General features: G+C 42.5%; 1 protein-coding gene across 6 annotated transcripts in view; it reads right to left on the reverse strand.

The window, feature by feature from the left end:
• The window catches only part of PSIP1 (PC4 and SFRS1 interacting protein 1), an 801,135-nt gene that overhangs the window by 613,724 nt on the left and 173,280 nt on the right, over positions 1-14,131 (reverse strand). For 5 of the 6 annotated variants that reach the window (XM_044061285.1, XM_044061284.1, XM_044061281.1 and 2 more), the window contains exon 5: positions 1,138-1,245. In XM_044061285.1, the coding sequence (XP_043917220.1) occupies positions 1,138-1,245 (108 nt within the window). Of the gene's footprint in view, positions 1-1,137; positions 1,246-1,514; positions 1,635-14,131 lie in introns of those variants that run through there. The other variant, XM_044061286.1, reaches the window with a different exon arrangement.

The following is a 14,131-nucleotide window of genomic DNA, read 5'->3' on the forward strand; positions in this document are numbered from 1 at the left end:
GAGCCCACTGAACACTGAAGGCATAATAAGAGATCTGGGGCACAGGTTGACAACAACCTCTCCTTCGACCACCACATTGCCACTGTGGTCAGAAAGTCCTTCTATGTGGCACATCTCATTACCAAGGATTTTGCATCCAGGAAGAAAAAGGTCATCATTTCTCTCTACTCTTCCCTCATTAGGCCGATCATTGAGTATAATGTCACATTTTGCATGTACCTCACTAGATATATGCAACAGCTGGAAAGGCCACAAAAGTACCTCACTAAGAGGATCCTAGGCCTTAAACACATGTCCTACACGGACACACTCAAAAAACTCCATCTATGCTCTGTCTCATATCATCTACTAAGAGGAGATCTCTGCTTGACTTACAAAGCCATGTCTGACCCAGCTCTGTTAGAAATGCTACATCTAAGGAAATCCCAATCTCTCTGCACCACATGCTCCAGAGACCTCAACCTCATTGCCACAATCAACAGAACATGCTGGAGGGACAGGTTCATAACCCAGAGACTGCCCATGCTCTGGAATAGACTTCCCATACACGTCAAGCAGAGCACCTCACTGACCCTCTTCAAGAGGACGCTTGAGTGGATGGGAAATAGAAAGTTCACCCTGGGGATCACTCCAGTGGCTCTATTTGATAGAGGCACTGGGAACTAACGGGCAGCACGATGCCAGGGCACTTCTATGGGCTAGGCTTGTAAAGGCTCCAGGGTCATTGGCCTAGCACACACCTATGAACCTATATATATATATATATATATATATATATATATATATATATATATATATATATATATATATATATACATATATATATACATATATATATATATATATATATACATACACATATATATACACACACACACACACACACACACACACACACACACACACACACACACACACACACACACACACACACCCAATAAAGCTACACCTGTCTGCAAGATCCTCAGGCATGCAGATGGTTTAGAGTGCCCATTCCCAGTTGCTGTATTTACTGATTTACCATTTGCCATTAATAATTAAGGCTTTGTGTCGGCATTGTTACTGGCTGCTGAAATACTGCATAACTGTAAACCAAGCTTGCACACTCAATTGTGTTAAAATATTAAGAAATTCTACCTCATTAGTAGTTTTTTCAGTACCAGGCCGATTTTCTTCTGCTCCTTTATGGTCTAACATTTCATCCTGTACCTCATTTTCCATCAAACGAGCCTGTTTTGAAGGAGTCTGCAAAAGAAAAACAAAAGTTTAGCTGCAAGAAATGGCCAAAGTGTATGCTTAAAAGCAAAGCAAGTGTAGTATGTTCCAACTACATGGCAGTCTAAAATAAGAAGAGGTCATTACCCTTGAGAAAAAAAGAATTTACAAAAATTCAAATATTAACTGAACTGAAAATACAAAAGCAGTGATCACTGTTGCCATCTACTGGCTAAGCTTTAAATGTGAAAGCTAGGCCACTCTTAAGGAGATACAAAGTAGAACAGCATAAAACTTACTGCATCTGTTTTCAATGGATCAATGGCACAACATTCACCACAACAGTAAAATATTGTCTGTGCAGCTTTCATCTGTGTTTGCAAAAAATATGTCCTGTAACACATTTTCAAATATATAATAAAAAGTCAATGGAAATGATCAAAAATGTATGTATTTTTTATACAGCTAATGTAATCCCATGGCTTAATCAGTGACCCTGCAAACTCTGATAAAGTTCAGATATCTCAAACTTGCTAGTTATTAATTCAGAAAATAGACATAACCCATTCCAAACAAATTCAGTGAGCTTGTATCCAAGCCAGTTGACCCCTCCCTTACAACTACACCAGTAAACTATGTTATACTACTAGCATTTAGGATTCACCAGCTTCATTAGATCAGACAGTATACAGTCCCTTGGTGCTGTCAGAGTGTATCCAGGCAACAGTATAATAATCCAAGGCACTATTCAAAAAGGAAGGATAACCTTTTCAATGTCATTGTTAACGTTGCCTTTCCTATAACTCTAGTACACCAGTTTTTGGTCTATCTGTGGCCAAGGACAGGCGTACTAGGCTTAAAGTGTTTAACTTAGAAAAATAATGTAAGCAAAGTAAACTAAAAGTAGTAAACCAACTGGAGTACAAGTATAAGGGTCTACTGCAAGTGCTAGTGTGATATGTGTTCGTGATAACCTGCTTAAATAGGCAAGTGCTCAAACACCCACTAACTCGATCGCCCATAACTACTTGGCTCCCATAGCCCTTACTCTAACCCTAAAACCCCCTTCTTGCTCCCTAAACCTAAAACCTGCCTCCCAAAATCCAAGAAATATCTTCTCACTCCCTGACCCTAAAACTTCCCTCCACTCTCAAAACCTAAACCAAACCGCCCTCCACTCTCTAAACTTAAACCAAACTGCCCTGCTCCCTAAACTTACAATCTCCTTCACATTCCTTCCTCACAACTGCTTGCCCAAACTCATATTCAAGTACAAAGGCCAAATAGCAACTGAAAGGTTGTCCCGACCATGGCACCATCAGCCATCCTTCCTCCCCAACAGCAACTCGCGTCATGCTGAGCAGCTCTGAGATTCCTAGCCCTTCGTTAGCCCCACATGTTGACATCACTGCACGAGGCTAGGCAAGCAATAAGGAGGAAATGTGAACCTGTGTTTCACTCTAGAGTGACGGGAGGTCATGCCTTCTCAGTCCTTCTGACTTCCAGCCTGTTATCCTTTCCCTGAGCTCTGGCCTCCATCACAGCTCCAACAGACAGCTGGCCAGCATGTTCCCTCCCAAGCAAGGCCACAGCTATGGTGAGGCAAAAGTGACAGCCTTCCAGAGTACAAGGAGTCAGGAGCTGCCATCAGCGGTATCGGTGTTAAGCTTTTGAACGCCAATGCTGCATTTGAGGTCCAGTCAGAAGCTCTTCATCACTCTCTGTGTTCTACTGCAATACTGGCATTCAAAAATGAATGTCAATACTGCATTTTCAGTCAGGAGTGAAGCATTCAGAGCAACATGCATGTTAAGCTAGCCAGCAGCAAGCAACATGTTACATCTATAGTAAGTTTTTTTTTTTGGTCCTCAATGTAAAGTTGACAGGGGCACCAGATTAGGGAATGGTACAGAATGTAAGGATAGCTAGCTACAGTTCTGGGCATGCCCATCCTGCCTACCACTCCATCAGCACCCAAGCTCTATAACTGAACTCAGGCTTCCTGGGATATACTCAGAGTTTTATATCTCTATGCCCTGGTATGGTACTCATGATTAACCTGCTTTACTATTTAGAACAGAATGTATCCAGCTATCAGAAATGGATATGCACTGAATCAGTCATATACAGTTCTGACCAACATTTCAACTAAATCATAAATACTACTCATGTAAATTAATAAGCTAATGCAACTCCACAACTGCAATACTTCTTGCAAATGAATCAGTAAATACATTATGAAGTGCATTATTAGTCTCCATCATATTTCTTCCTGTCCTAAATATATGACTTAGAAAAGGGGTACTTTTCCGTTAACGGGGCAACAGCTTTTTTGGGTCTGGTTTTAATGTTGTCTTCCTTGTCGGAGTGCTAATCATTATCTGACATGTCAGTAATGCTTATTTCACACTACTGCCGAAGGGGAGGGTATGCTTTTCTCTGACCATCTGCAGCTAACGGAAAAGTTCTGCTGAAAACTCAAATGGAGGCAAGACTTGTCAGGAAATGGCTGAACATTACAAGAACTGAAAAACATTTTACTGCAAGTCTTACTAATTCTGATTATTTGTCTTTTTGCGGAGTTCCTTAGAAAAATTAATATTAAGCCTTCAGAAGTTTTCTGTTAGTACAATGAATGCAAGCTCGATGGTTGTATAGGGTGCACACTGTTAGCTTTACAAATGCCGGGGGAGGGGGGTCCCACCCTGACAGACAGTAAGTACAGTCAGTTAACTGCAGCCATTTTAATGATCTCAATTTCTTTTCAAATTGGCACTGTACTGTTTCTAATCGTTTAATGTCTATCTATACACCCTAGCATATGTATATGGGTGTGTATATATTTCAGTCATATAACATTCAATTCAGACGCAAGGGATGCACCCTCATGCTTCCACACTATCCCCTGACAACAACTTCCAGCTTTACAGCATTAAGTCAATCATATGGCTGTTTTATGTAAAGGAACACCAAAGAAAACTCTCTCACAGACAAACAGTTACATTTTATTTGATGTTGGGCTGAAACCTTTGGTACTTTTCCGCTAATGCAAATCCAGGCCCAGAATGCTGTTGCCCCATTAACAGAAAAGTACCAGAAAAGGTAATAGAAGATATGACAGAAAATGATACAGGATAAACATTCACTGCTTGTATCCTAGTAAGCTATAAATACCAAACTTTATTACTACAAGATCCTTACCCTAACCCTAAAATACACACACAAATATATACTAAACCTCCCCCCCCCCACCTAACCCTTGCTCTAACCCAAGAGCAATCACACCCTCAGACACACACACATGCATACAAATTCCACCCCTACAAAAACTCATTTACCTTTGTCAGCCATATTGGCAGCATCTCAAACAGACGTTTGCACAAACATCAATAAAGCTCATTGTGACACAAAAAAAGTTTCACCAAGTGATATTTAAAAAAAAAATGTGTGCTTGTGTGCGTGCACATATATAAAACTTAACTATATATAAAACTCACAAAGTAGAACAGTACTTTACCCCAAGCACTGAGCTGTCCTGGTACGGACCTGAGATGCATGCTGCCTTCTATTAGGTCTAAAAAAAACATAAAACAAACACTGAAAACGGCAGAATGATATGCTCCAAAAAAGCGGTTAAAGTCACAATTGGCGTTTGTATAAACAATCTATACCAGTTTCAAACGCATAAAAAATCTTCAGTTTTCAATGAGTAACCTCCAGGCAACAATCATATGAACAAAGTATTTATTATAGAGGCTTCTATTAGGTCTACTTAGAGCACATATTAAACACAACAGGAAGAGGAACTGTTCATTCATCTTTTTTGGACTACAGAAGAGGGAGAAACTTGAGCATACCCCAGGACCAGGAGGAACGAATGAAAGAAGAAATTGAGTGCACTGGTGACTTTGGACTGTGGATTCATTTATGCAATAGAGACAGGGTAGCTGCCTGAGACTGGAAAACTGACTGTCAGATGGAGGATTTACAAAGAAATGCCTATTGCCTTGAAGAAGTTCTTGAACAAAACTTTCAACTCATGGCTCACATGAGGTCTGAGGCTGTATCTGAAAAAGCTGAGCCAGAGATTATATATCCTTTATTATTTTTTTTCAGTGCTTGACTATGCTGTTGAGCAGGTTAGTGTGAAGAAAAGGAAGAGTCCAAAAGACGTATCCCCAGGTAAGTCAAAGTTGTTTTTAGTGCTGTGGAGCAGCCTTGTTTCAGTCCAAAGTTCAAGCCTCTGCTTTGAAATTCACAGAATGAATGCCTCTGCCTCATAAATTTTTGGTCTGTTCTGTGTAAGAACTATTTTTTTCTAGGAAATCACACAGGGTTGCACTACAGTCACTAAATAATGGGGTTTTATACTTCATAGAAATGCAAAACCAAATCAAGTTTCTAAGTTTATGAGAGTAATATTTAAAAGTTGTCCCCAATTTATTCTCCCTTTGTGCCCCATTATTTTTGGCTTTGCCCATAATTCTTGAGTAAAGAAGTTGATAGATATGATCAAAAGGTATAAGCAGTACGTCAGATAGTCACACCTGATAGCAGTAAAGGACATTTGTGTAATACTTCTTTGCTAAACTGAAAAGTTAAGTATTTCTAGTGTAGTCTGTTGATGGTCAGTCATGCTTTTCTAGGTGATATGACATTTACCCAAGTATACACTTATTATATGATGGTTCTGTTTTTATAGTGTGCCCATAGTTAATCCTGGTGATTCATTAAGGTCCTGACCTTTTTGGAGATTAGGAGGAGGAGGAGTTTCTCCTGGCCTCTTTTCCACTGTGGAGACACAAAAGTCTTGCAGGGAAGGAGCTTCAGAAGGTACTTGATGCTTTTTCTACTGCGGACTCTGCCATAACTGTTGCCTAGTTTAGAAAGCAATGTAAAGAGACTAGATACGCCATTGTTCCTTTCAAATCATCTGAAGGTTATGAGCATGTCACAGATTTTAGACTACCTATTACAGACAGTAACAGATGATAGGTTCCTATTACCAGATCGCAGATGCAGATTGTCGAATGCATCTTGATCGAACCGAAAAGAGCGGAAAGGCAAAATAGCGGAGCAGCTTTTCAGCGAATTCTTTCCCTGGGAAAGAATTTGCTTGGCTGCTTTCGTTACTTTGCTGTTTTCGGCACTGTTGTGCGATCTTGGAGTTGGTACATTTAAGTAGGGGAGGTGTGGGGGGGGCGAAGCCCCCACATTATGTAATGTTTTAAAGTTTTTTTTTATTTCCTAACAATTTTTTTCCCTGGAAAAAAAAAAAATCACTGTTCTGAGGTTTCGACATTGTAAGCTTTCACTTACATGTTGTTGATTATTTATCGCTCGCGTTTGTAAGCGTGCGATAATATAATATAGACCCCAGATAAGTCGGCACCGTTTACTGACAAACCAGCAGCTCTCTTATCAAACCGGGCCTGTTGGCAAGTGCCTACTCAAAAAGCGTGTACGTGATAGAGGTCTCAGTAAATCTTTTTTTTTTTTTTTTTTTTTTTTTTAAAGACGGCACACTTCACGAGTAAATAACTGCGACTACAAATTGAACTTCTAAGTGCAGATTATCACTCTTCAGAAGGTAACTTTGGTGTTTCACATAGTAGCTAAGTAAGGAGTTTATCACTGAAGCTAGCACTTTTGTGGTGTGGAGAAGACACAGAAACAAAATTAAACAACATACTGCAGTTCTTCAGACTGGGGCAGAGTCAGCTATATGGGCACTAAGACTGGTCTTTTTTACAAATCTGGAATAACACACCTTATCCTATGATCTTCCCAAGTCCATCAGATTTATACATCCAAAGATAAGGTACAATAGGGAAGGGGAATGGATTGGTGCACTTTATCAGGATTCAGCAATGTTGCACCACACTTGTTTGTTTCCTTTTAACAAATATAGTTTTCCAGCAGATAATCTGGTTTGATTACGACACAGACCAATGTAACCAATTCAGATTCCCTCACAATAACAAAAGGGAAAGCTACTGGAGACACACAATGTTACAGAGGAGTTTAAAACTACATCTAATTGACCTTTTTGTCTGGAAGGGGAGAAATCTAATACCATCATGGAAGTATTAAATAGAGAAAACTATAAAACAATTAAGAAAAGAAGGGTCACTGTTAGAAGAGTATAGAAGAGGGAACAGATCAACAAAAATACTCAAAGAAGGGCATAATAAAAGCAATGCACAATATTATAATGGATCAGGATCTATCTTGCACTGTTGCAAATAAACTAAAAATCTCAGCACAGGCAGAAAAACCTAGAAGATGCATAGATAAATATAAAGGAAAAGTACAAAGTAAGCAATTTTTTGATGACCCCAAAGAGATCTGTAGAGGATTGGGAAATGAGGCGAAAGGAAATGAAAGACCACCCAAACATACATTTTGAAGAAATATGTATGAAGATCCAGTGGAGCATAAAGATGCTAAATGGATAGAAGTAGTAAAATAAAGAAGAAGTTTAAATGTAAAGGGTATGAAATGGAATGAAGTAATAGCTACAGAGACTGAAACAAAGTTAAGAAAAGCCTCTAACTGGAAAACCCTAGGCCCAGAGACAGTACCTAACTTCAAGCTAAAAGTATTAATATTTTTGCATGAGGATTTAGCCATGAGTAAGAACAAGAAGTTATGTACTCACCATAACGTTCTATGTATGTAAGTCCATCTCGCCTTACTTTCTTACCCGTGGGTTCGGAGCCGAACCTCGGCTCCGACTCAGCCATACTCTAGCTCAAACACTGCACAAACCAAAAAGAAAGATAAAACTGAATACCACAGATGAAGAATCCACTTAAAACACCAGTTTTATTGATTAACTGGTTTAGGCTAATTGTTAGATGTATAAGGGCATATAAACTGTGCAAGTTATGTGATGTTTTATACTCCTTGAAGGCGGTTGCCGAAGCACTAGAGGTACAATAAACTGGTGTTTTAAGTGGATTCTTAGTCTGTGGTTTTCAGTCGTACTCTAGCTCGAAGTCTTCAATTGGCTCGTGGCTAAGAGGTATCCCATCAAGCAACAGGTCTATTCCCCAGATCTTGTTTGCTGCAAGCTTATACACATACACACTGAGAAGGAGAACAGCCCCAACAGAAAGGACTACTGACACCTAGAGACAATACCTCCAGGTCCTCCAGGAGGGGGAAGGAGGGAGGATTAGTAAGAATGGATCCAATGCCTGTCAGCCTGGGATGACATGCTCAACAAGCCACGATGCTTCGCTAGGGACGGCTTTGCACCTGTCACCCCTGGGCTTTCGGATATTGGCAAAGGCTCTTGCTACCCCCATAGTGCCTTTTTTAGGCAAGGCTCAAAAGACAAACCCACCTCCATAGGTATCACAAGGGATAAGAAACTAAGAGTAATGCTACACAACGCCAGAAGTCTAAACCTCAAGATGCACGCACTCAAAACTCTCCTTAGCATGGAGAACATCGATATCTGTGCAGTAACAGAAACCTGGTTCAAGGCTCCCGAGAGCACCCCAGCACTACCAGGTTATACCTCATACCATGCTTTTCGGCCCCAAAACTTGGACCGAACCACAAAAGGAGGGGGAGTATCAATATTCATCAAAGATACCCACACTTCCAGGTTGGTGGCACAGCACGAAGGATCAGAGACTATCCATGTGCAACTAACAGTGGGTAAAACTGCCTTCCAGTTTATAGCATGCTACAGACCACCCTCCCAAACCCAGGAACCCCACTCGGCCTTCCTGAGAACACTGGAAAATATGAAGGTCTCTCCAAACACCATTATATTGGGTGACTTCAACTACCCAAACATAGACTTGGAGCATTACTCTAGCTCCAACACCCTAGCCCAAAGGTTCCTAGAATTTATAAACTCAAATGCTATGGAACAACTTGTTACCACTCCCACAAGAGGGGAAAACATAATGGACCTGATCATCACCAACATGGGGACTCTATGCTCCAGACCAGAAGTGTATCCCTCACTAGTAAGATCAGACCATAAACTAATCTCACTGAATATTCACATCCTGACCCCACCTCCTGCCCAGAAAACCACAGTGAAAAGCTTCTCTAAAGCAAATTTCACACTCCTCAAAACCGAGGTGGAATCCTTCAAAGCCCCCGGGCCTGTGGAAAATACGGCCCAGACCACAGAATCCTTTATAAATGCATTCTATGAACACCTTCAGGAATGCATGGATCATACAATCCCAAATAAAACCAAGACCCAATCCTCCAAAGGCAGATGTCCTGTCTGGTGGACCCCAGCCATAAACAAACTATACAATAGAAGGAGGAAGCTACTAAATGATAGAGCAAAATCCCAAAAAGGGAAGGCATCTCTGATCAGTATTAGCAAAAAACTACGGGCACTCATAAAATCGTCTAAGGCCAGCTTAGAGAGAAAAATTGTACAGGACACTAAGGATAATCACAAGGCTTTCTTTAGTTATGTTAGGAACCTGGGTGGGAATTCCCAGATATGCTCAGAATTAGTCCAAAATGACAAAAAATACACCAAACCCACAGACATTGCCAACATCCTAGCTGACAGGTTCAGCGCAAACTTCTCTCCCCCCCCTACCCACCAAAAGGGCAAATATCTATCCCAGCAGAGTGCTGCCCCCCTGACATCTCAGATGCTCAGGTAAGAGCCGCCCTCTCCAAAGCAAAAAACACAGCATCAATGGGACCAGACGGTGTCCCGGGCTGCGTCCTACATGAACTCCAAGAAGAGCTAAACCCAAACATAAAACTACTGTTCAATCTCAGCCTTACTACAGGATATGTATCCAAAGAGTGGCGTACAGCAACAGTGGTCCCTCTCCACAAAGGTGGTGCCTCAATGGATCCTGGAAACTATCGCCCCATAAGCCTGACTAGCTTGGTCTGCAAAGCTATGGAAAGGATCATCATGGACCTCATAAATAAAGATATTGGGGACGTACAGACACTGGATCCTACTAAGTTCGGCTTTGTTAAGGGCAGATCCTGCCTCTTAAACCTGGTTGATTTCTTTGAAACAGTCACCAAGGCCATTGATGAGGGGAAGGTGGTCCACACAGCCTACCTGGACCTCGCAAAAGCCTTCGATACAATACCCCACTCGGGCATTATAGATAAGCTCACCAGCTTAAATATAAATCCCTATGTCACTAGATGGGTTGCAAACTGGCTCAAGGACAGAACCCACATGGTTAGAATTGCTGGAGCCATGTCAGACTCCAAACCAGTTACAAGTGGCGTCTCATAAGGCTCTGTCCTGGGACCTCTCTTGTTCGGTATATATTTCTCGGATGTACAGGCCAACACGGAAGGACTGTGGCTGACCAAGTTCGCAGATGACTGCAAACTGGGCGCCATAATTGACTCTCCAGCCGACACAAGCATCCTCCAAAAGGGCCTCATAGAAACAGACAACTGGTGCCAGAGTCATGGCCTCAAGCTAAACGCCAAAAAGTGTATAGTCATCCCCTTTGGCAAAAACAAAGTGCCCACAAATTATCACATAGGTGGTAATCCATTAAGTACTGAAGAAGTAATTAGAGACCTGGGGACCCAAGTTGATAGCAGTCTCTCATTTGATAACCACGTGGCCAAAGTGGTTAGAAAAACATTTTATATAGCCCACCTAATCATGAAGGGATTCACATCTAGATCAGGGGAGGTCATCGTGCCTCTTTACTCATCCCTCATCAGGCCCATAATTGAGTACAATGCCCCTTTTGGGATGTACCTTACCAGACACCTGCAGCAACTGGAAAGACCCCAAAAGTACCTCACCAAGAGGATCAAAGGGCTCAAACAGATGCCATATGCTGCCCGGTTAAAGAAACTCCAGCTCTACTCAGTGGCATACCGCCTGTTCAGGGCGATCTGTGCCTGACGTATAAAGCCATGTCCAACCCAGAATTAATGGACATGCTGCACCTCAGAAAATCCAAATCCCATCGAGCTATGCTCGAGACTTGAACTTCAGCACTGAAATAAATAGGACATGCTGGAGGGACAGATTCATAACCCAGAGGCTCCCTTCACTCTGGAATAAAATCCCAGTCCAGGTTAGGCAGAGTCCCTCATTGACTCTCTTCAAGAGGAATCTTGATGAGTGGATGGGAGATCGTAGGTTTAACCCGGGTATCACTTCTGTGTCACTGTTAGACAGAGGCACAGTATACTAACCACGAAAAAGGGCATAGCAAAATTAATTTAAAATGGGTGGTGAAAGCCAAACACATTCTGGCTAGGCTTATAAATGCCCTAGGGCAGATAGCCTAGTATGAACCTATGAACCTATAATGTAAGGCGAGATGGACTACATACATCGAACGTTATGGTGAGTACATAACTTCTTGATGTTATGTAGTCCAATCTCGCCTTCATTCTTACCCATGGGACAGCGTCCCTAGCACCTTGATCTTGGGTGGCTCAATGAAAAATACTCTTGAGGAAAGTGGAACCAAAGGAAGATCTGCCTCTAGAGACCAGATCTAACTTGTAGTGACTAATAAAGGTATGATGCGAAGCCCATGTTGCTGCAGCACAAATATCATCCATAGACATCCTAGCCTGAAACGCAGTTGAGGTCGCCACAGATTGTGTATTATGAGCCTTCACTTTAAAGGGTAATTCTTTGCCATTGGAAGCATAAATAAATGAGATGCAATTGGAGATCCAGCGAGACAAGGTTACTTTAGAAACTGGAACCTCAAGTCTAGTGTCTGAAAATCAGACAAACATTTGATCCGATTTCCTGAAATCTTTCGTCCTATGTAAATAGAAACACAATTGTCTGTGAACATCCAGCTGATGAAACTTAAATTCTGCCTTGTTGGAAAATTCAGGAAAAAACACAGGCAACTCCATGGATTGGTTGATATTGACAACAGAGGTAACCTTTGGAACAAAAGAAGGGTTGATTCATAAGGAGACCCTATCTTTGTGAAACACCAAATAAGGTGGTCTAATCGATAAAGCTTGGAGTTCAGAGACCCGCCTAGCTGAAGTTATGGCTACTAAGAATACTACCTTCCATGACATGAATTTAATGTCACACGTAGCTGCGGGCTCAAAGGGAGTTGAGGTGAGCTTCTGTAGTACAAAACTGAGGTCCCATGGCATCACTGGATCAAAGACTGGAGGTCAGAGTAACAATGTCCCTCTCATAAAAGCCCTACAAAGCCTATGAGCCATAAGGTTGGGTTCATTAGCAACGTGAAAGGTAGAAATTGCTGCCAATTGCACTTTAATGGTTGCCCGCAGCTGAACCTTGACTAAACAGTTGAGAAAGAAATTCCAATACTGCGGAAATAGGCACTGTATAAGGATCAATATGTCTCTCATGGGCCCAAATAGAAAATCTCTTCCACTTACTGGAATAAATCTTCCTGGTAGAAGGCTTGTGTGAAGATGACAGTATATGGACCACTTCCGGGGAAAAACCATGAAGCCTGACTAAGGACGGTACTGGAGCAGCCAAGCTGTCAACCTGAGGGTCTGGATGGAGGGATGGAAATGTCCTGACATACGAGTCAGCAGATCTGGAACTGGGTCCAGAATCCAGGGCTTGTCCATTAGATAGGGTTGAAGGAAGGGAAACCAAATCTGACGAGGCCAGTGTAGGGCAATGAGGATTATTTTGCTCCCCACAGACTGTGCTTTCTGAATGACCTTTGATATCAGAGGTAACGGTGGAAAGGCGTAGAGAAGACCGGAGGGCCAATCGTGAGTCAGAGCATCCCTGGGTGTCTCCCCCTCTGGGGGGGGGGATAAGGGTGAAGTAGCTGCTGCATTTGGCATTGAGGGGGCTGGCAAACAGATCGCAGCAAGGCTGACCCCATCTGTGGAATATCTCTTCCGCAACAATTATTCAGGGACCACTCGTGAGGCATTAGGATAGGTCTGCTCAGCCTGCTGGCAATCACTCTGGACTTCCCCGGTACATGCGTTGCAAGTAGAAAGAGTTGGGAAGACACCGCCCACTGCCAAACTCTAAGTGCCTCTCTGCAAAGGGGGTATGATTTGGTTCCTCCCTGTTTGTTCCAGTACCATACTACCGACATGTTGTCTGAGTGGATTGCAATTGTCCCTAGAGGGAGAGTGCTCTGAAGTGCTTGCAACGCTAATAGCACTGCTTTCATCTCCAAGACACTGATATGCATATGGGTCTCGTGATCCTGACACGTGCCAAGGTAATGCCCTCTACCCGATCTGGGAGGCATCCGTGGTCATCATGGCAACTGAACGATGAACCATCAAATGGGGCATTGGTGAATGTAGACTTGAAGGCCTTCGTGAAATTGCACAGGTGCATCCAGGAGTGTCTCCTAAGAGAGACCCCGGAACCCGCAGCCCTACCCGCTCCGTCGGTTGAATATGAGATCAGCCTCATGGAGAAGTTGGTTAGGGAATTTAGGGTAGACATCAGTGCATTGACCTTCTGTGCCACAGCATCAGAAATGTTACCCTGTAGAGAATCTCCTAGTGATTTTAGGAGATCTCTCTGGAGCCTCGTAAAATGCATCAAGTAATTCAGCAACTGCAGTGTAAAGGCCGCAGAGGTAAACACATGCTTCCCATACCTGTCCATAGCCCGGGACTCCTTGTTAGGTGGATGGACGGTAGACAAAGTTTCAGTAAGTTCCTTCATGTTGGCTGCTGCCACCACCATGGCATCTACTGGAACGCATTTAGATAGATGCTCCTTGTCAGAGGGGGCAGTACCACAGTGTCAGGAGTTTCCCACACCTTTCAACAGACAAGATCTAATAGCTCATCAAAAGGGGGAGAAACCCAAGAGGCGGAGGGTTGAGACTCAAAAGCCTTCAGGAACACTGACTCCTCATCAGAAGGGGATTTGGCTGGCCAGCCGCCTCTCTGCTTCAGGATCTCCAGGATATCTGAAAAAGAGATA

The sequence above is a fragment of the Protopterus annectens genome, chromosome 2.part0 (genome assembly GCF_019279795.1).
Source record: "Protopterus annectens isolate FY-2018-M chromosome 2.part0, PAN1.0, whole genome shotgun sequence".
In the NCBI taxonomy this organism is placed as follows: Eukaryota; Metazoa; Chordata; order Ceratodontiformes; family Protopteridae; genus Protopterus; species Protopterus annectens.